Below are 22,829 nucleotides of genomic sequence, written 5' to 3'. Positions count from 1 at the left end.
TAAATTAAACGTGTGAAACCAGCTGTTTAACTTCTTCTTTAAGCCTATTACCGCCGGTTATGTATTTTTTAAGTAGTACATAATAGCTTATCTTTATAACTAGTTTCGTTTAATGAAAGATTTGCTAAGCTTGCTAACTAATTAAAGTAGTTAGGGTAATTGGCTATTATTATTTAATTTGCTCTTGGGAAACGATAAATACTTTATAGTGGTATTTTATACTATATGCTAATTTTTGACTCACTTAAAACTGAGGTGGTTTCTAAGAGAAATTCTGACATAGTTCCCAGGATTATTTTAATCTAGATGCTATTAGAAAATTAAGTATTGTTAAAACAGCAGAAATTAGGATATTTATTACCATAAAATTTGTATATGTCGCAACAAACATTACTTATTTACAATTTGCACATGAGGGTATTCCCTTTATTGAGTTTAATAAAGTTGCCGGTTCCTCTTAACCGGCTTCCATTTTCGATGGCTTCTTCTGTGTCCTTGTTAAGATTGCCCCAGTCTTAACCCAATTAAGTGTTATCGAGTGTGGCCGCGGATCCTTTGCCCCACGGAGCACCACCCAAGCACTCAAACCACCCAAAAACTGAAGTCGAGCGAAGAATAAATACCAGACTGCGCTGGGCTGTCAATTGCAGCGCTGTGGCAATATGATAAATCAATATCTGTGCGGCTGCACACTTATGACAGGGCTCCAATATGCATTCGCCAGATATGAATATGAATAAATATTTGTGCATATAAAAAGATTGGCAGAGCGCAGCGGCCAGGCTTAAGCGATTCTGCAAGGTGATTGGAGGGAATAAAGGGGTTCCGCCGTTGGAGTTTGGCTGTGAGTCAGTTCTTGGGAACCACCCGCTGCGACAGACAAGCTCTTTGCCTTTGTTTCCCGGCGTCTTTTGAATGCATTATATAACACCTACGGGGTGACAGGCGTAAGGCGTGTTTTTCGGAGGGGACTGATCCCCCCGACAAACTACAAGAAGGGGTGTTAAACAGCTGTCCGCCTGGTGACCGGTGTTCTATAAATTTCACTGATTGATTTTTATTGAAATGGGGCGCAGCTTGAGACCTGCTGACAATTGCATAAATATATTTCTCCCCTCATGCGGGCTCCAATTTCAGCACTGCCAGGCGATTTATGAAGTGACAAAGGTAGGACTTGGCAATACCAGTTTCTCAGACCAGAGACAAGGCTCCCTTGTCCAGGCCCAGTTGAGAAATTAATAATTTCATGGGCAATTTTTAATCTAGTACGTGATTTAATTCGCTACCCGGCCAGCCAGTCAACGGGTTTGCAAACTCAAGCGTATTCGCAGCAACTTTAAATACAATTTAGATGCAGCACAGTCTAGCCCCAAGTTAATTTGCAAATGGCTTTTCAGGCTACCGGCCACGTCCTGTACCGCCCCCTCCACTCCCCCCCCTCGCCCCACTCTTTCGGCCCGTAGACGCCGTCGTTGATTGGCCACGTTTACGAAATTAGTCCGCAGAGGGGACGTTGGTCGTCATAACTTAGTCTCCGCCGATCCGGCTTGCTTCTGCACTGGCAGCTACTCTAGATGATGAAGTGGTCCTCCAGCTCCACCTTCCTCTAACCTCCCGCTCTCCTGCCTTCCTGTTTTCTGCTCCGCTGTGTCCGGTGTAAGCCGAGACAATTAACCCGGCTTGGTCCGCCCCCGGCGTAGGTGGTCCCCTCCCCCTAGTTCACCTACCCACATCCACTTAGCTCCTCGAGTGGACCAGCTACCTGTATTCGATTCGCAGTTGGCCAACTAACTGGCGACAACATTAAGCTGCTAGTTATAAATTATAACCAGGGAGTTTGGTTGAGTAACAAAGTCCGAAATTGCATTAAACTTTTAATAAAATATCATACATTATGAATTTTAATATAGAAAGTATTTGCATTGGAGCTTTTTATTTCATTATAAAGCTTATATTTAATATATAGTTGCTAAAATACAATAATAAACATAAAATAATATTCACACAATAAAAAAAACATTTGATTTCATGAACTTATAGATTCACCATTTTACAAATATTAAAAAAATAACTTTATAAAATTTCAGTTAGACTCTCATTATACATCTTTATATACTATTAATAATTTAGGAATCTTTTTTTTTTTATTTGTTAAATGGGTTATGTTTCTTAAACTAACAAAAAAACTAAACTAACAAAAATTAACAAAAAACTGTTGAATATGATTTTTCCCATACACATAGATTGATTAAATGTTATCACTTCTGGTTTTAAGCCACCAATCATACCTTATTGCGATGGAAACAACAAGCTTACTTGAGTATTTCGAAAGCCAACAAACAAACTTCACTTGCAGCCGAAATGAACAGCTTACCTGTCGATGAAGTCATCAGTGCTGGCAAAAAGAATACCCGTTCGAACCACTTGACATTCCAGTGGCATATCCCGGGCACAATCCGCTCGAGGAGCAGCCACTTCACAGGAGCAGGAACCACACGTATGCATAAAGGATTTTTATTTGCCTGCGTGCCCAGCCACCTCAACACGCGTACAATAGGCTTTCGCCCACTTGTTTTGTTCGCCTGGCCGAAAGCCCGAAAAAGCGGCAACTAACATGGGGGCGCAATGTAATCCTGTTATTTGGCCGAGTGCAGCAATCAGCCACGTGAACAATTCAAACCAAACGGCGGCAGCAGCAGGGCACTGGGAAAAAATCAGGCTTAAAATATCGGAAATCTGTTCATATTATTATCCCAACTTAGCTTTTTTTCTCTTTCATTATTTGATTTTCTTTTGCCTAATAAAAATACTAAAGATTTGTTCTTTTATTACGTTTTTAGTCAAGAAAATGCCGTATTTAAATCGCCTTCAGTTATTAAGAATACTTTCCAAACATATTATTATTCTTACCTACATTTTGGGAACAATTGTGCATTTAAAAAATATAGATTCCAATCTAGGGTGTCACAAAGCTAAAAAAGAAGTTACAAAAATATTTTATTTTTTTAGTTTAATTAATCTTTGGAACTAAATTTGTTTTCCCTGCAATGACAACTTTTCCCAGCAGTGCCGGAATTTGGATTGCGGCAGTGCATTTTTGGGTGGCTCCGGCACCGAGTGGCAACCGGAATGGAGCGTCATAAGCGCATCCCAACGGTAAACTCTTCATATGGCACATAGCGAATAGAGTCCAATATGCAGTAAAAACTGAGCCGGCTCTTTTCGTTTCGGCCGCGATGGGTTCGGGGCGGCGTGGCTTAGGCCAGGGCAGGCCAATTAGAGCGGGAGAAAAGTACCAACGCGACGTGAACGTGCCGTTAATGCAAAGCCTCCTCCCGGCAGATGCAGATACTCCACAGATGCAACTCCCCCAAATCCCCCTGGCCAGAGAAACATTCGGTAGGTGAGCACTCTAACGCTCCAGTTTGCATTGAGCCGCCGGCTGAAAGTTGCGCGCTAATCGAGTTGTTACATTTACGAGCCAACCAGGCAACCGCCAAGACGAGAGCTGCCTGCCAAATGTCAAGAGTTCAAACGCCTTGAACTTGAAGCAAAAACGTGGCCAAGATGTGGACGTGGACGTGGGCCATGGATGTGGGATGAGAGTGGATGCGGCGGTGGGTGGCAGGCGGGGGGAGAACAGCCAACACCAACCTAAACCGCAGTTTATGGCCTTTACTATCATATAATACCCTTTTTAAAAAATTATCCTTAACCTACACACATTGTTTTATAATTATTATTAATTATTATTATTAATACAAATGAAAACACCTAATGCAAACATAAAACTAGATTTTCAACTAGTTTCTGAAACTATGGCCTAAAACCTATTCAAGAATGGAATATCATTATGGTACTGGAAATAAAAATACTAAAAAAAAATATAAAAATTTAAATATAAGTAACTTTACAAAAGTTATACGATTTGTTTCTTTTACCTATTAGAATTACATACCATATTATTAAAATATAGATTTTATTAATATATAAAGTTAAAGTTAAATTAAGTTATATTAATCGATCTTCAAGTTATTAATACAAAAATTTCGAATTGTTAGAGCAAAGTGGATGGAACATTTATAAAAATGACGATACCTGTTATCTGAAAAATGTGAAATCTGTTTATGAATTTGATGTTTTACTCTAGTAAAACTTTCTTGATAAATACGAAATCCAAATAAATCTTTGTATAATTAAAGAAGAATTTCCAATATATGTATATTGAAAAGTGTATTATTTGGCTAATAATATCACCTTTTAGAGCATCCCATATTCGGTTTGTCTCCCACCCACTTTGCAGCGACTCCAGATCTGCGGTCTCTGGACTTCTCCGGCAATCGCGATCGCAGCGTGCGCATGCGCGACGCTTCTGCCTGCGGGCCAATGGCCAACGATGGCTTAAATGCAGCCACGGCACAGCTTGAAGTCGCCCCGGCCAAGTAAGAAATCATAGAGCGCGGCCATTTGAGGCCTTTATAAATGCTGAAAGGTGTTAACTGAGCGCCCGTTTCGCGCAGTGTAGCAGCCGCTGCGGCCCATCAACGCCGCTGATTATGATGCATGGCCACAGGACACAGTGGGTTAAGAGTGGGGTTAAGAGGAGGGAACTGCGTGAGGAGGTAAGCGGACTGGAGCGGAGCACATGTGGCGATGTGAAAGAGATGCCGACGCCGCGATGAACCGACTGGATGACTGGCTGACTAGATGACTTGGACTTGGACTGTCTTGGCCGGATTCCTGTGGCGGACCGCTGCGGACATAATGAAGGCCCCATTAACCACCGACTGGCGACCCAGAGGCGCACTGCTATTGCCTTTGTCTAATTACATAATGCAATGCAAATTGCCGCAACCACGCCCCACTTGCATATCCATTTGCCGCAATAATGCCGTTTAACCCCAGCCAAGACCCCAGGGACCACCCAAAAAAAGAAAAAAAAACATATAAATGCTCTCGATTGCCGCCTGGCCAATGAAAACAAATAGCAAATGGAAATAGCAAACAATGACAGACTGTCTAGGAATATAAAATTGTGCAAAAATTTGCACACTGAAATGGAAATGCAGGGGAACACGAGAAACGACTATGAACCCAGAGCTTTGCCCGAAACCTTGACGTTCTAAAATGCCAATTATAACTAGCGCAAATACAAATACAAATACAAATACAAATAAAAATAGAAATAGAAGTAGAAATACCAGGCCGGCACAAAAGCCAAACTCCAGTCAGCTTGGAGCACTCTTTGGCCGAAACAAAAGTCCACTTGGTTGTGGCTGTTTTGGTTTTTCATCAACGGTTTTTCCATTATGCTGCAGGCCATAAAAAATATTTGTTTGGGGGTTGCAGTTTGCAATCGAGATCCCAACTGAGGCATTAAGGTTTTCTCAGTTGATTTGTCAGCGCGGAATCGTGACGGGGATATTCTTGTTTAAAGCCTATAAACTTGATTTGTGGATTGACATTTTTGTAATGTCTGGTCAATAAGCTGTGATGGCCCAGGAATGTGCGATGGAGTGGAAATAAATATTAAATGTGGGCTAAAAAAATATTAAGTTCGTAATGGCCTCTTTTGGTTGATATTGCTCTACTTTATAAGGTTATTTGTGGTAACCTTATCATTGCATTTATTTGTAGTTCTCATTAAAGGGCTTGGAAGTAGAGATAAGAAATTAAGTACTTATTATTCTTTGACTGGCCATTTATATCTGATAAGATTTGACTTTGTAGGCTTAAACACTATCTCTTCACATTTTTGTTTTTAAAAATCAATATAAAAGATAAAGTGCAAACCTTATTCGACTTGAAATTTGTTCGTGTTTTTTCTGTGACCCACCTTATTTTGAGATCCGTGCAACGTTTGGCTCACATGAGTTACAGTTACAGCTCAAATATCGTCGTTGGTGAACTCGTTAAATATTCGTCGGTTTGGCCAATTGAAATTTTCGCATTAATCGTCCAATTCCCCAACTCTGCCTTTCCATCGACTTGCCTGGTAATTGGCAATTGTTTGCTGAGGGAAAATCAGAGTTTTTGTTTTGCCTAATTGAAGTTGCAATTATTGATTGGATGCAAATTGATTGGCAATTGCCCAGATGCTTTTGCTTTGCGGGGTCTCTCTGCACCTGCTGCCACCTGCAACATCAAGTTAATGAGGCCCACAAAGTGCACACTCTAGAAAGAGAAGGAGATGGAGATGGAGAAGGAAAGCCAGGAATCCGCAAAATGATGTAATTCAAAACTCCTTGGCAAAAGTCCCCTCACATTGTGTTTCTTGACAAATTTTCCGCAAGCGGATGGGAAAGTGAAAAGCGTTCTTTGCATGCCGGCGGAAGTCGACAGAGTCGGCAGAGAAGACCCGGCAGATGCGTATGTAAATGATAGCCAAGCCACAGAAAGCCGGCAGGATAGCATGCCACTTTGGCCAAGATATATCTCATATATACATACGAATTCCTGGTCGTGCGTGCGTGTCTGGCATGGTGAAGTTTCGTTTGTCTGGCGCAAAGTTTTCCCTGCAGTTTGTGGAGCAGTCGAAATTCTTATGCTAATTGTTGGCATAGGTGGAAGTAATAAAACATTTTCGTAACATTATCAAGTGGCAAAAGTTCCGTACGAGGTAAGAAGCGGGTTATCTGAAAGGCTAATGAGATACTCAAAGACCTCTTCTACTAATTTGAGTTTAAATTATATTTTAATGATGAGCGTGTTTAAATAGTTCGCCTTTGGCCTGGGATTGTCTTGACAAATCTTATTCCATTTATTGTTTTTTTTGTTAGCTTGACAGCCTTATGTATCTCGAACAATAACAAATCAAATCGGAATCGAAATCGAAATTCAAAAATTCAATTCCCCAGCAGCTGCAACATTGCCATTATTGTTATTGTCAATGGTTATTAAAATGTTTTACAAATGTTTGCTGTCCGCACAGCGATCAACTGACAAAAACCAGAACCGGACTGTGGGGTAATAACATATAAATGCCTATCGCATATGCCATGTTCCATGTAGCCATGATTTGGCCAAAGGAAATTGCGCATTCGCCGCGTTGACCCACATGGGCATGAAACGCACAAAAATGCCCAGTGCATTTCAAAAGCAAGAGGGGAGTAGTTCGGGTAGATTGAAAATTATTGAAAATGCAATTGGCAAATACAATTATGAACTAGCCCGGCTGCTGGAACACTAAGCGCGCATTTTAATTGAATACTCTGCGATTTATCAGCCGCATTTTTACTTGCGTGCTCTCGGCCTGAATCCGTATTTATTTGCTACCGAAAATTGCCTGGCTGGCATTTGATTGATCCGCCAGGTGATCCACCGTCGATTACCACCGCCCCTCCCCCATTTTCCGAATTTTCCGCGTTTGCCAGTCGTGCCCAGCCATCATCATCATCCGCCGAGTGCAGTAATCGCCCGGCTAAGATCTCCCAAGTACCCCGCTCCATTCAGCCCACGGCAGATACAGATTTATTCGCTGCGGTCTAAGTGGAAAGTGAAAGGATTTACATGGCTTAGCGGGCCCAGCATTTTATTGGCCATTCGGCTTTCGTTACCCTTTTCCATTGATTGAGTCGAGTTGAGTCGAGTTGAGTTGAGTTGAGTCTCGCTTGCATGTCAAATTAATTGATCTCCCGAGCTCCAGTGACGTGTTAAAAACCGTTCGAAACGTCGGCAGGTGTCGGCTAATGGACATCTGATCAGGTGTCTCCCGATTCGGCCCACTGTGCCGTGGCTTTTTCGGGTACTTGGTGCTGATTGAAAATGAAAATCGTCTGTTTGGCCATTTGGCATTTTCCGAACAAGTTGCCAAAGTGAAAGTGAGCTAAGTCTGCTCTTTGGTCCCGAACAGACGCCAAATTTATGGCCGCCATTATCTAGGGTAAACGAACAGTTAATCGGCCCAATAACATATGCCAATCAGGTGGAACTGATGGCCAAGCCCCCGCGCAATGAATAACCCATTTGCTGAGCCATTCATCGGGTTGATGAATGAGGTCTTAAGATAAACAGCATAGATACCGAAAACGATGGGTAATTTGATTTCCATTAAAGTGCACTTCAAGACAAACATAATTAAATTGAAAGGCAATCAGAATGCACCAAAGGCAATTTGCTAACAACGTCTGCACATACCTTATGACTGGCAATTATTTTTAACAAAGCCGAACATATTTAAAACAATATTTTACTAGCTAAGTTAGATAGTAGTGTGAAAAATTATTAACAATAGAATAATAACAATAATTCCATTTTCATCATTTTCTATTTAAGTATTACATTAATATACTACATAAGACTGTATTACAGATTAAATAATGTTAATTTTAGTGCAGTTAAGTATATTTTGTATTTGTGTAACTTTGTGTTTACACTTGAATTAATAGGGGTCCCAAATTTGTCCCTTTAACGTTGATCAAAATTTTGACCCATTTTCATGTTAGTTATTTCTAAGTTTTCGATGATAAGTTTCCTATAATTGGACTTCCAGATTCCATAACTTTACCAAATTTAATCCGATTCCAAAGTGGCATACCTCTAACGACTCGTGTTTTGATTTTCTAAAAATCTGAATTCAAATTTGTCACTTTAACGTTCATCAAAATGTTGACCGATTTTCATGTTAGTTATTTCTAAGTTTTCGATGACTTAAAAACAGGGGTCCTATAATTGGACTTCCAGATTCCATAACTTTACCAAATTTAATCCGATTCCAAAGTGGCATACCTCTTTCGACTCGTGTTTTGATTCTCTAAAAATCTGCATTAAAATTTATCACTTTAACGTTGATCAAAATTTTGACCCATTTTCATGTTAGTTATTTCTAAGTTTTTGATGACTTATGCTTGAATATAACAAAACAAGTTTTAACAAGACTGAATAAAATCTTTAAATTATCTTCGCCTTCTTCTGCTACTATTCAACTGCCAATATAAAGTTCCTTAACTTTTTTTCAAAGAGACCGCAAGGTATTTACAAATCAAATATATTAAACGAAAATAAACAAAAACCAATTGCTTGAATGCACAGCTATTTTGATCACCTAACCATATTTTCAACATTGTCGATTGCTGTACCTCCAAAACCACAACCCAAATTGACTTTTTCAAACGTGAGCTGAGCTGAGTTCTGTCACCTCTTTAGCCAAGTGTCAAAACTGCTACGTGCTGACAAATTTCTGAGGCATATCATTGGCTTATTAATTTTTAACGTTTGCATAATTTTCACATTTATTCACTAATCACTCGCGTCAGCCTGCGATTTGCCCTACCCAAAAAGGCAGCAATGGGTGCATATTAATTTCCATCATAAATTACCAAAAAAGAAACGTTTAAAAAAAATAAAAAACGTAGTCTTGTCATAGACCCAAAAAAAATATAAACGAATGTTGAAAGCGTAAGAATCCGGCTGGCATTCATAATGCTACGAGTTCGAAATTCTAACGCTGTGTGTGCCAGCATGTCTATAAAATATTAAAATTATATTTCATTTGCAATTGTCGCCAGCAGTTGGTAGAGCAAGAAGTCAGTCGACCGGCGTTTCATATGAGCCATATTGCAATCGTTTTTTACTTTGGAGCCTTTGTTTGAAACATAATAAATGTCGACCGGGGAGCTGAGATTTTGCCCCCAAGTGGCATGCCCCGAAAACGGGTTGAAATTTATGCCACATACAAGCCTTTTTATGAATTGTGCCTTGTCAGCGGCTAAGCAGGTCCAACATTTTCATGTGTGAATTTATATGCGAAACATTTCCAGATTGCCTCCAAAAACGCTCTAACCGAAAAATTGTTCGCGCCTTGCAAATGACATTTAATGGGTACTTTAGCTAAGTCAAGTTAAATTGAAAATGTAATCAGAGTGGGTTGAACTCATTTCCCTGGATGGTTTTCGTGGCTTTGATTTATGGCGCCCATTGCGGCTCGTTAAAGTTATTTCATAAATGAGTTTACTTTTTTTCTACTGCATGACTACTGCAAGAGTCACAAGAAAACTATGTTTTTTAACTTACTCTTTAAAAAATGAAATATGATTTCAATAATGAACGTTTACTGTTGGTATTAAACCTACAGTATCTATTAAATTTACTAATTATATATTTTTAGTTAGGAATAGAAGGAGTTTTCGTACCTATGAAGTACATCTCTCATTACTAGCATTTTTCAGTTCGACTGCATTAATTGGATGAGCCATGTGTGCCAAAAAACTTTTATGAAACTTACTCATGAAAAGCATGTTAAACATAAACTAATTTAGAGAACGTGTCTTAGAAATAAAATGTTCATGGTTTTTTTAACCATTTTGCTAGACAATAAAGTTCATTATAAAATGAATTTTTGAATTTAGCTATTCAAATCAGGACTCGAACATCTTCATGATATCTCAACTCCCGCAAAATATAAATAAATGTGCCAGACAATTAATGTGTTTGGTATACACATCACACATTCGAATGGTAATTACCCGCGGATCGAATCGAAGTTGAAATATTCGATTAAATATGAAGCGTTCCAGCTATTTGCATAATGCATTGTAAATAACCACACGATAAATGGGAATAGCCCCGATCAAAACTGCCTTGTCCACAATTATGTTTTGTCACCTAGAGCCTTTTGCACCCCAAAAATATATATATTTAAGTCACCAGCGCCGCATAGCAATGAGTGTAATCAATAAATATTCGGAGAAGTAATCGCTGCAGCTGATGATGGATGGGAAATAGACATGCTCGACGAGCAGATCCATTGGAATGGGCAACATTTGGAAATACTTTGGTCCGTCAGAATTATCATAAAATAACTATTAAGCGCTGCAAAAGGGATATGTCCACGTTGCAAGTTGTTCGACGTCTGCAGTTGACAACTCTGTCCGACAGCCACAAAAAGTGGTGCTGGACGGGCTGGCATAAATCAATGTTCCTCGCCGATCGGTTGACATACTCGATGCTCGATGCTCGATTGATCGCCGGCTGGAACGTACTATAAATTATGGGATATTTGACAGTAGCGCTCGTGTAATGAGAGATCACCAACTGCTTAATTGATAAGTCCGATTCGTTTGTGACCTGGTCCACAGCCTTATCGCTATCACTGCGTGATGTGATATAGTGATGTATGGTTAGCCGTGACCAAATCGTGTAATAAGCCGGCCCATAAAATTGCCAACTACGCCAAGATAATGCCTTCGACTAAACAACCGTCCGCTGGTTTATCGTCGCTGTTAATCTGGCGACATTATGTCAAACAAGGACAGGCCACTCTGGACTCGGGTGAATGGTGGCCCGTCTTTGGGCCTACTGGGTCCTCTGGCCGGGTCTGCGGACTCCTTGGGTCGCCTCTCGCCAAAATGATCGATTGCGCGCAAACGCATTGACATATCGACATGAATCTTGCATTATTAAGCAACGCCAGGAATCTTAAATGAAGACCGAGACGGTCTGCTGCCGTTTAGCTGCGATTGTTATCGTAATGATGCGTTCGGAGGAAAAGGAAACCCAAGGCAAACGCATTCCACACTCACCGTCGCATTCACACGCCGTCCGGGAAAGGAAAATCTGGAAAAAAAAAGGGGAAGGGTCCGCGAGCAATGCGAGAAAATTAATAATTTCGCATCGACACCCAATTGGCAAGGCGAACGCTCCGACCGTCGCTTTGACAACCAGCTGATAATAAATTATATTTTATTTCTTTTCGATGCTAATGACAACATCCAGACAGCATCTTTACAGCCATGTTTCAGGTGTTCTCGCCCGCCATTCCTGCTCAAATAACTCAAAGATCTTTGGCACCAATAAAGGAAAGGAGGAAAGCCTGTGCTTGCCCATCAAAATTGCTGGAATCTTTCATACTTAGGAGAAACGGTCATTGTTAATTGGCAATAAGGTAAGATATATTTCTTGTAGTTACAAGCCTTACAAAAATAAATAGCTAAAGTAAATCAGATATACAGGTGATGAAAGTATTTTATTACTTCGCTTTTAGAAAGGCAACTGTGATATAATGTTCTCTTAAGTAATATCTTACAATTTATAAAATTAAAGGAATGATTTGAAGTAAGTTTGGAATAAGTATATAAACAATTACCTAAATTGTATTCTATAAAGGACCCTTAAAGGCCTTTTATACAAACTACAAGATATTATTGAGTCATAAATTAAGATATAAATCACTTGTCTGAAATTTGGTAAATTAATATTTAATTATTGAATAATTATTAATAAGGCTACACAACAGATTTTAGAACCGAAATAGAATAAATTAAAATTCAGAAGAGATATTCTAATCACTACTCTCCGATTCAACTACATTGTAGTCGTTTAAGAGATTGAATGACTAATATATAGCTTATAAATGACAGTTTTCTGACCTGGTTTTTGCTCGTTTGATGGATTGCCATTATAGGCATTGTCACACAGTATTTAAATTGAAATGCAAATCCTAGCTTTAGTTGGCAGCTTTGCTATTTCATTCCCACAGTTTGCTGGCGCATCACAAAATGCAAAATAATAAGCCAGCCACAATATTTGTTCCGGTAATTAAAATATATAAATACAAATATGGGCATTTGCATACCGGCGTCTGCATTTTGTAATTACTGCGTGCGTGATTTTTGGTTGAAAGCAATTCCATCAGCTCCCTGGGGTCAAATAGAAGGGCTGGGACGTCATCCATTCATGACATTCAGTCTGAACTGGCACGATTATTTCAGTAATACAATAAGACCAATCAATCAAACTGTTAATTAAGTAACCCACAGTCGATTCATTTTTAATTTTTAATTAGTTTGTCTGGCATTTCACAATAATTATAGAAAATAAATAAGTGCAAACATTTGGATAATTTTAATGGTCTTTACTCAGTGGATCCAAATAAAATGAATATTAAATAGTTTTTTGATTGGCAAACATGGAAAAGAAATATGGAATTGAATGTAAATATAAACGTTTACTGGATTGTGATTAGAATTTGCTGGTAGTTTTTTTGGATGCTAAATTTAAATGTGTTCACATTTAATTCATAAACCAGAATATTTTTAAAATATTTTTTAAGAGCTAAAAGATTTTTTTTGGAGCGAACAACATAATAATTTTCAAATTTCTTGAATGGTGCCAACTAATCCTTGTCTATAGGGTACTTTTAAAATTTAAATAGGCCCTATACACTGAATTTTAAGTACAGACAAAGGAAATCAATTATGCAACTGGCAATTCAGTTCAACCAAACACCGGGTTTATTTCAGTTTGGCTGGTTGTGTTGGCCTGTCAAAGTCGGCCAACTGTGTCAACTGTCAATTACAAGGGAAGGCAATACATTCTCCTCCTCACTGCGGTGCCAGTAACCCAATAAAATCTACAAGGGAATAATTTCAAAGTTATATGCAGTTCATACTGAAAAATTAAGTAGCTCGGGGAGATTTATGCGATTTGCTGGCGAGACAAAAGAAATCTTAAGCGAGGCAAAGCACTTTTTTGGCCAACTTTTTTGTATCGTCCTGTTTGGGCGTCTCCATTTTGGCTGCTGACTCCGGGAGCACTTTGCGATTTGTCAGAGTGCAACGTGGCCAAGAGAAATGTCAGTGCAAGTTGGCTGCAAAAGTTGCTTGCTTAGAATTTATCTACTGTCAGCTGTCCGACCGCCCCTGTCCAGGACATTAAAAAAGTTATGACAGTGTCCTTGTTGACTGCGTTACACTTTTTTTTTGTGTTTTTTGTTCTTTCGCCCAGCTCCTTGGCTTTGTTTGGCGGCAAATTCTTGGCCAGTTGGCTCTGCAGAGCTCGTTGTTTATTTGTTTACGGCCAGCCAGGAGCAACTTTTGATGTCCTGCTGGACTTAAGCGCGGGCGTCTGGCTCTTAATGTCAGAAGTTTTATGCATCCTCGACCGGCATTCACTTGAGATTTATGGGTAGCCATGGTCCCCATTCCGTTCTGTTCCGTTCCATTTGCCCCATCCCAACTCATCCCATCCCGGTAGCAATAAACATTTTATATGAAGGCCCTCAACGCTGCAACGCCCTCGAAGCTCATTAGATGGGCAGAAGTTGCGATTGGGGGGAGATCTTTCTCAGAACCAGTTGCAGAACGATGTGACATGATTGCGGACAGATTGCAATATAAACCCGACTGCAGCAGCAACGGCCGATGGCACATAAAACACAGGTCCACACAAGTTGTCAACCAGTTGGCAGCTGCACGGAAACATTTGCTTCCTTAAACAGTCAGTCCGAGAGAGACCAGGACCACGGCCAAGTCCAAGTCCGATGCCAACGGCTTAAATTATGGTCAATGGAATTTTTATAGATTTTCCAAAGACCCAGACCCAAAGAGCTAAGAGGCTGAGGAGCTGTGCAGCTGAATCCGCCGGACCGCACAAAAAGTGTGCAACAAAATTAAATGCATTTCATAATTTCTGCGGCAAGCAGGCGATGTCTGGGTCCGGTCAGGGGCCCACAGACCAGGTCCACATCTGCCTCCAGATTCACCTCCAGGTTCAGGTCCAGCTCCAGCTTCAGCCCATGCTCCTCCTTTTGGCCAAGAGCGCGCTTTTGGCCGCGGCAAGTGCAACATTGTCTGTCTGTTAACTTATTGACACCCATATTTGGGATTGAATCATTAAAGCCAGTTTAGCTGCGGCTGTATGTATGTGTCTGCCCCATTACCGCTGCTCTATCCGCCTGAAGCCCCTCGCTTGGCCTTTGTTTATTTGGCTATTGTCTTGGCCGATTTGGACAAATTTTATTGGTTTACGCACGCGCTCTGACGTTGACAATGTGACCTTGTCAGCATTAGTGACAAGCGGTCCTGGCTGTTATCATATTTTCTATCGCGGAATTGGATTGCTTTGGCGATCGGATGGGAAAGCGTACCACATCGGTGGCAATGGGTTATCTACTTTATTTGAGCCAAACTCGAAAGTTGACCTGCTCGCAATATAAGTATCGATAGTATTTTAACTCTTTCGGGGAAAGTTGAGATGAGAGGAAGAAATTGCAAAAAATTAAACTAAGAATTTTAATGTAAAAAACTGATAATTAAAAAACTGATAAACATTAAATAAACATTAATTAATGTTGTCGAATTCGGTATGAATCACTTCAATTTCAAGCAATACAAATATGCCAATTTATGTTTAACAAACTCATACAACCAAAAAGATTTTTTTCAAGTTAATAGGTTAAAAAAATATATATCAACCGTATAATAAAACAATTAAATACAATTTCATTGAATGCAAATATGCCAATTTACATTTAACAAACTTATTCAACAAACCTAAATTGTTTTTCAATTTAATAAGTTGAAAAAACCATTTTAACTGCAAATTAAAAAACATTTTTTTCAACACTAGTTAAAGAACATTTGTGTTACTGACAATTACCATGCCTGGTATTCTTGCACATACATTAATCGTAAAAATGTTATTTAATAGCAAAACAGCCTTGGGTTCAGACTTCTTTCGTTACAAAAAATGCAAGAATTTGTGCTGCAATTGAAGCTTGAAAAGGGTAATTGTCTTTTTTGAGAATTAAAAATTATGGCTTTGAGAGAATGAATTCGAGATCATGTATTGTACTTTTGTTTTAATCTTTATTTCCATTGCTATTACGCTCGGAGCTATATAAAATCCCATAATAAGCAGCATAAATCATGGGAAAAACTTAAGTTTACGACTTAATCACCCGTTCGTTTGCATATTAATTGCATTTCGCGTATGGCAGCACCGCCCACAATGCCGCACACCTATCATAACAATCTAATGAGGCACTTAATTCGCCGCTGCCACACACTCCAAATTGGAATCTCGCACGGCCTGACAATCACACCTATCTAATAACTTCATTACCCAATCAATCAAAGTGGCAACACGACTGCCGGCATTACAATATGTCAACTGGCCGAAACAGCTGCACACCGGCTTAAATGGGGAAAAATGGCAAATGAAAAAAAATGGTGGGGGGTAGGGGGGGGGCTTCAGAACGTGGGGGCGGAAAGCTGTCAGAATGCAAATGCGAAAAGCTCGGGAAAAGCTCCACGAAACGGCTCGGAATTTCCCGACTCCGGCATGTGTGGAAAAGCTCACATATGTGCGAGAGCCAGTGGGTTAATTTTCCGGCCAAGCTCATTTCCGCTCACTCTCCCACGTGCTCACGACTCTCAGTGGGTGGTGCAGTGGGTGGTTGGCTGCCGAAAAGACACCGGAAGTAGGAAATTGGGTTACCAAATGCATTTCGTGTGTGCGCCGTAACATTTCCGCTACGGGCCACCGCTAACAGAGCCGCAACAGCACCGGCGAATCGGAGAACTGGATGGCCGGAGAACTGGAGCACCGTAAACCGAAAACCGGAGAACCGAGAGCCGGAGCCGAAAGCCGGACACGGAGTCTGCTGCCCCGGAAAAGGCAAGATTGCAGGGCACACGCATTGCCCACATGTCGTATGCCGAATATCACACACGAGCTGCTGCGAGCTTGGAACTGGTTGCGACGCTGGTTCTTGTCTCCGCTAGGGCGCGACTGCATTTTCAAAAATGCAGCAGCAGCACGAATGCAAGCCGCCCGGCTTCCTTAACCCCTTAAGGCCCCCCAAAACCTTAACCCTCTGCCAGCCGAATCGCATTTGAATGCCTCCAATTGAGTGCAACGCTAACAAGCTGAAAGCCTTTGACGAACGAGTTTGCCGGTTCGAAGCAAATTGAATGCCAGCTAAATTGTGCGACAAATTGCAGGCCAAGGACGAGGGGAGTTATGAAGGATGAAGGACGCGGCAAGTTCACCTTTCAACTTTGTGCATATTTTCGACGGGCAAAGTTTTCGGCATGAGCAGCAAGTGAAAGGGATAAGTTTAGCGAAATTAGCAGTAACATCAATTTCGATAAAGCTACTTTGGGATAACGCAAATATTTTGAACGTTATAAAGAGCTGGCGAATTCCCTCAAATCAACATTTAAATGATGTGCCACAAATCTTTAGACTTCTAAGTGGCAGATATTGTTAGGGAAGGCATGCGATATCTACGATTAATTGACTATTATGTCTGGGCCATTAAACAGAATAATACAAAAATATTACACAAGTGAGAAATGATTGTAATATTCTTATTTTAGAAGCTGAATGTATTGAATTCAAATCTCTTGAGATTCAAGATTTTGTTTTTAATGAAACAAATGTTGGTCCGCATTTTTAATGCAGCTGAATAGCTCATTTTCGTGCAATAATAAAACAATGAATAAAGCGACGATCCACTTACTAATTTAAGCTAATTAAGAGACATTTCTTTCCAGCTTATTCATCAGGAAATAATCTACACCCGCCGTATGGATTACCTTGCAAAGGGTTGATTTTCGCCCTTCTGCGATGGCAAAGATTTTCAGAGCCGCCAGCTGTTCTTAGGTAAAGTCCACCCACTGCCTCCCAATCAACTTCCACTGCCTCCAGCTCAAGGGTAAAGCCTTTAAGTAGTTTTGTGTAATTTAAATATAAATACTCATTTAATTAGCCTGGCTGCTGAGAGACTCGCTGGCAGACCTTTGATCTCCGGCAAATGTGTAAATATTTGACATTAATTACAAGTTGAATGCAGCGCTCGTCGCCAGTCTTCGGTTAACCCGTTGAGGCCGCGCACAGACGCAGGCAATAACTGGAAAATTTATTTAATATTCACTTGTGAGGCCCCTGCTCTGTCGGCAAACGGTGGCAAATTACTTAAGCGCTTATTTGTCAACTGCGACGCGGGTGGGCCGAGCAACATTTTATACATTATGCATATAGACAGTGGGAACTCATTAATAGCGACTCAGTCGCCGGATCAGCCCTTAACCCATCGCAGCCCATCGCGGCATCAATTATTCAGGTGGCACGCGACGGCGGAAGTGGCTGAGGAAAAATGGCCGCCAGCAAAATGGCGTCACTACGGCCAAAGTACCGTTGCCCGCCAGGGAAATTACGTGCGTTTGTGTGTGTGAGTGGGTGGATCGAGTGCGTGGCTTGCAAATAGCTTAAAAGCCCCAAAACTTTACCTCACTGGCCGCAGATGACACTGCAGAGGGAAAAATATATCAATTTGGTCTTCAATTTTGCAATTAAATGTTTTTGTACTATTTCACCTTAATAAGATTAAAAATAGATCAAAACTGTAGCAAAAACTAGCGTGGTTTATGTTTAAATTGACATTAATCTAACATTTGAAATACTAAACTTGTTTCTAAAAAAAAAATATTTTATGTTTGGAACATTTTTAAAACTTAAAAACCACTTTAAAAACATAACACGCCATGATTCGTAGGGTTAATTCGCAATCAGTCAGCTCCATTTATACAAATAACTCGTAAAAGAGTATAACCCTTTTTTCTTTTCAGTGTGACAAGTTCCAAAAGCAAACTAACAACATCTCATATGCACTTGCGAAATGATTTCCCAAGTAATGGAATTTCTATATGCACAGCTTAGGACAACTCCGGAGTAAACAAACGGAATAGAGTGAGCCTGGCAACTTTCACTTTGCAGTCGTCATCGTAACACACTTTGCATGTAATTCCCGTATGTACAGATGCTTGTTTATATCCTTGTCGTTGGCAGTAAACTCTCAATTGTATAATGCATTCATTTCGGCAACTGAAGCTGTGACACAGCAGGAACTTTAATTATAAATAATTATATGGGGTTGGAGTGGGCGCAGAAATGCACTCGGTTTTGGAGAGCTAAGGGACATTTCACATCCTGGGCATGTGTTATTAATGATGAGTAATGCGCCAGTAAATATTTGTTAATTAAATTAGCATTGCCGGGCCACTAGATTGCATGTGTGAAATGTATAGCCTTTCAGCTTAGAGATGTGCTCTAAACCTCTTACATGTCACCATCCGCTTATTAATAAATTCCTCGGTTGAAATTGTATGCGCGCAATTAGCTGTGTTTGCGGAATATAACTACTATTTAAATTTTAATGATAATATCTCAGTGAAATTTGTTGCATGCTTATAGGCTTGTAACTAGGTTTACAATATTTCCAGTTATTGTGAAATAAATCAACAAAACTGTTGTTTAATAAACCTTTTAGCATAAATGAATTGGCAGAATCTTTCTAGACTACTAGCTAATGACTTTATGATGAAAAGCAATGTTTGAACGTTGTTTGAGATAAGACGGCAATTTGATTGCTTTAATCAACAAAAATGAATTATAATGCAAACAAAAATCAAGATTGTTTATTCTACAAAAAAACAACTACGAGGTAAGAAAGTCGTGACGATCTTAAAATCCAAAATTTCTGATATCTAATTTGGTGACGAAAATTATTCATTTTTTGTGTGACGAAAAAAATAATTTTTTTAATCATTTTTCCATTTGGTCTTCTGAAAAAAATACTGGGGAAAGTTTCTTACCTAGATTAAATGGTACCCTTCTGGCTGAATGGGAAACTGCTGAAAATGTTGCAATATAAAAAATTAACAATTAATTTGTTTCCAGCTAAAAAAAATATTTTTTTTATATTTTGTTTGTCCGCTAAAATAACTGGCTTTCATATAGCTTATAGCGTTCATCACTACGTGGACGGCCGACCACAGTGATGATTAAGGCACAATAGAGTGCTTTAGAACCGGAATATGACAAAGCAGTTTGTTATCTTGACCTTGTATATTTTAAATTGCTAGTTTTGTTCTATTACCTATTATCTAATACCGCATGAATCGCCATAAAAAAGACTATCTCGGAATCTATTTGTTGATAACACCACTTAACAGAAATATATATTTGTGAAACCTAGAGCTGAATCGACAGTATAACGAGAAACCTCGACGCGTTCGCAATGCTACCCTCTTGGCTAACCAATGAGTATCTGCAGCCCAGGCTGAGGGCTTACCTCAAGGACGATCAGGTCAAGGTCGTCAAGATATCTGCCAAGCCGGCGACTGGAAAAGGTGATAACTTCGTGGGCGTTATGGCTCGAATCTACGTGGACTATCAGCTGGGCGATGGATCCGTTCAGAGCAAAACCTACATCGTCAAGGAGACCTGTCCCGCGGACGCTCCCCAGGCGAAGTTATTCGCGGAATACGACGTGTACACCCGTGAGATGGACATGTACGAGTTCATCCTGCCGAAGATGAATCAATTGCTCCAAGAAGTTGGCCTGACCGAAAAGTTAACTGCAGATGCCATCAGCGTGGATCGGAAAAGCGGTACCATAATTCTGGAGGATCTGGCACCCTACAAGTACGTAAATGCGGATCGAGTGAAGCAATTGGACTTGGCTCATGCCCAGCGGACTTTGGAGTTGCTGGCGAAGTTCCATGCGGCATCCATAATCCTAAAAGAACGCCATCCGGAGCTCCTGTCCAAGAGTCTTTACACTCACTGGTATTCACGTGAGAAGAAAGGCTATACGGAGGTTTGGCTGGGCTTCTTTAGGGTTTTCCTAACCTTCATAAATGGCCAACCAAACTTAAAGAAATTGTATGGCGACAAATTGAAGAAGTTGCACCCTCAAATTATGGAGTACGCAGCTCGGAGCTACGATGTGGCCGATACAGAACTGCAGGCGTTAATCCATGCCGATGTGTGGACCACCAACATTATGTTCCAGTACGATGATGCGGGTAATCCCCGGATACCCGTAGCAATCGATTTTCAGTTCAGCAATTTCAACTCACCTGCCGTCGATTTGCACTACTTCTTTAACACTTCACTGCGGGAAGAAGTGCTGGATAAGGAATCGGAACTGGTTGAGTATTATTACAACACCTTAAAAGCCGACCTGGACAAGTTTTCGTATAAGGGTTCATTTCCAAGCCTAAAGGAGTTCAAGATTCAATTCGAACGTCGTCGTCCCATGTGTAAGTAAAGTGAATATTAACGGCGTTACACATTACCCTTACCCTTTTATCATTTCCTAGGTCTTATGGTGAACCTCCTAACACCACTTATTGTCTACAACGGCAGTGAGTCCACGGACTTCAAAGGCCTGTATGATGAAAGTCCACAGGGACTTCGATACCAGAAATCCATCTATGACAATGAAGTAGTGGTCAGAATAACAACGAAATTGTTAGCTCGTCTTGATCAGGAGGGAATCTTTGACCAGTGGGCTTAGATTACATATATTACTGAGCCTTGTATCATATTAAGATCACACAAATGCCGTGTATATATATACACACAAATGACCTTAAGCTTGTTATTAAATTTCACAACATGTTAAAACTGCCTGAACGAAAAATGATTATTTGGCAACTGCAATCTTGATGCCAGATGTTACTTTCTCTTTTTATTAAATAATTGTGCCTAACATTTTATAACATTTGTTGTTAGTGTCCTGACCTTAATTTTGAATAAGTTAAAAAATTAATGTATTAAATATTATTACAGCTTTAATATAACAAGTTTCTTACTCTACCCTTATAAAGAAATAAAAAGTCTGAAAAAAAACTAATAAACTACCTTGAAGCTCGTTAGACTTTTCCATGTCTTGTTTATTTCCCATGAAATAGGTTACTTCTCCCCATCGAAAGAGTTTTTCCGGGCTCCGCAATCTCGAATCACATCTTCTACACGGCCAAACACTCATCTGGAGTTATGCTGGGCAGTATTTTCCAGGTGCAGCGATGCCAATATCGTGTTATCCATTCTAATTAGCCCTGCCCATGCTCGTGGGCCATCATTCGCCCGCTCTTAACCCTCCGGCACTGGCACATCTAAGCCGGGCCAAGACGGCATTGCCGGTTAAAATTTACATTGGCCATTCGGCGGTTAACATGCACTAAATTCAGCAGTGGCCCCTGGCCAAAGTCGAAGCCAGAGCCAGAGCCACATAAACTTGGCCGGCAGTCTTCTGAGCTGGGAACTGCATGGCCCTCGCTTTGCGCTTTGTGGCCAATTAATTTACGCGCACTTGGCGAGCACTTTGGCTTAGAGAGATGCGGCACGATGCTTATCGCCGGATTAAACCTATATCATTTCATTATTATTTGCCCGCTAACGGCGGACCATGTGGCGCTCCCTTTGGTGGGCTTGGGCTCGTCGCGCTGCCTGATGTTGCCAACATTTCTAAATTAATTAGCCGAGGACGAGGGGCTTGGCTGCAGCTCCCGAGTTGAGCAACCAATTTTGACAGCATCAGCCAAAAAGCGGCAAAAAAAAAAAAATTGGAGAGACAAAAAATTGGCAAAAATACTGGAGAAGAAAAGAAAAGCCAGTTAACATTTCGGTAGTCGGCGTCGGAGGCCCTCTTATCTTTAAGCCACACGATGCCAGGCGACGTCGACGACAACGACAATTTATTGACAAGACAATGGCGCTCAGCGTATGTAATTAATCTCGACATAATCTGAGTAGATAATTTTTGCCGCTCGTTGTTTGTTTGTTTGCCGTTGCTTGTTGCAGATGCTTTTGCTTTTGCTGTGGTCTCTGGCATGTTTCTGTTTTTTTTTTTGTTGTTGTTGTATTATTGCTGCTGTTGTTGCAGGCCGTTTGCGGCGGCGGTCCGTTGGCGGTCTATTTTGGTGTGTGTTTGTCTCCTCGACGCCCGCTTTGGTCATGTTCTTTTATAGCCGGTCCGGGCCCTGTCAGCTTTATGAAGTGCACAGGCAGCCCATAGAGGGCTAGGGACAGCGATATTGTCCTTTTACGGCCTTCCCCCACATTGCTGGCCTTTTTCAATTAAGTAAAATGCAACAAATGCAATCTGCGGAGCAATGCATTCCATAAAGCTCACAGAATGCCTTTTGCCCATCTCGTTTCCCCGCTCTGTATCCCCATTTTATATCCCCGTTCCCTATCCTCACCCCTCTGCTCGCAAAAATCCGGACTTTGGCCTAGTTTCCGCGGGGTGCTAAAGT

The 22,829-nt window shown here is 40.6% G+C and overlaps 1 protein-coding gene across 1 annotated transcript; it reads left to right on the top strand.

Moving 5' to 3' along the window:
* The first annotated feature begins 19,773 nt into the window (after positions 1 to 19,773).
* Positions 19,774 to 21,446, top strand: LOC108049511. The gene is made up of 2 exons (XM_017130717.2): positions 19,774 to 20,828; positions 20,889 to 21,446. Exons 1-2 carry the CDS (start codon positions 19,802 to 19,804, stop codon positions 21,083 to 21,085), a joined length of 1,224 nt encoding a protein of 407 aa, XP_016986206.1. The 5' UTR covers positions 19,774 to 19,801; the 3' UTR covers positions 21,086 to 21,446.
* Positions 21,447 to 22,829: the final 1,383 nt, after the last annotated feature.

Source organism: Drosophila rhopaloa, unplaced genomic scaffold (genome assembly GCF_018152115.1).
Source record: "Drosophila rhopaloa isolate 14029-0021.01 unplaced genomic scaffold, ASM1815211v1 contig_115, whole genome shotgun sequence".
NCBI lineage: Eukaryota > Metazoa > Arthropoda > Insecta > Diptera > Drosophilidae > Drosophila > Drosophila rhopaloa.
This window is presented reverse-complemented; position numbering and strand designations above follow the sequence as displayed.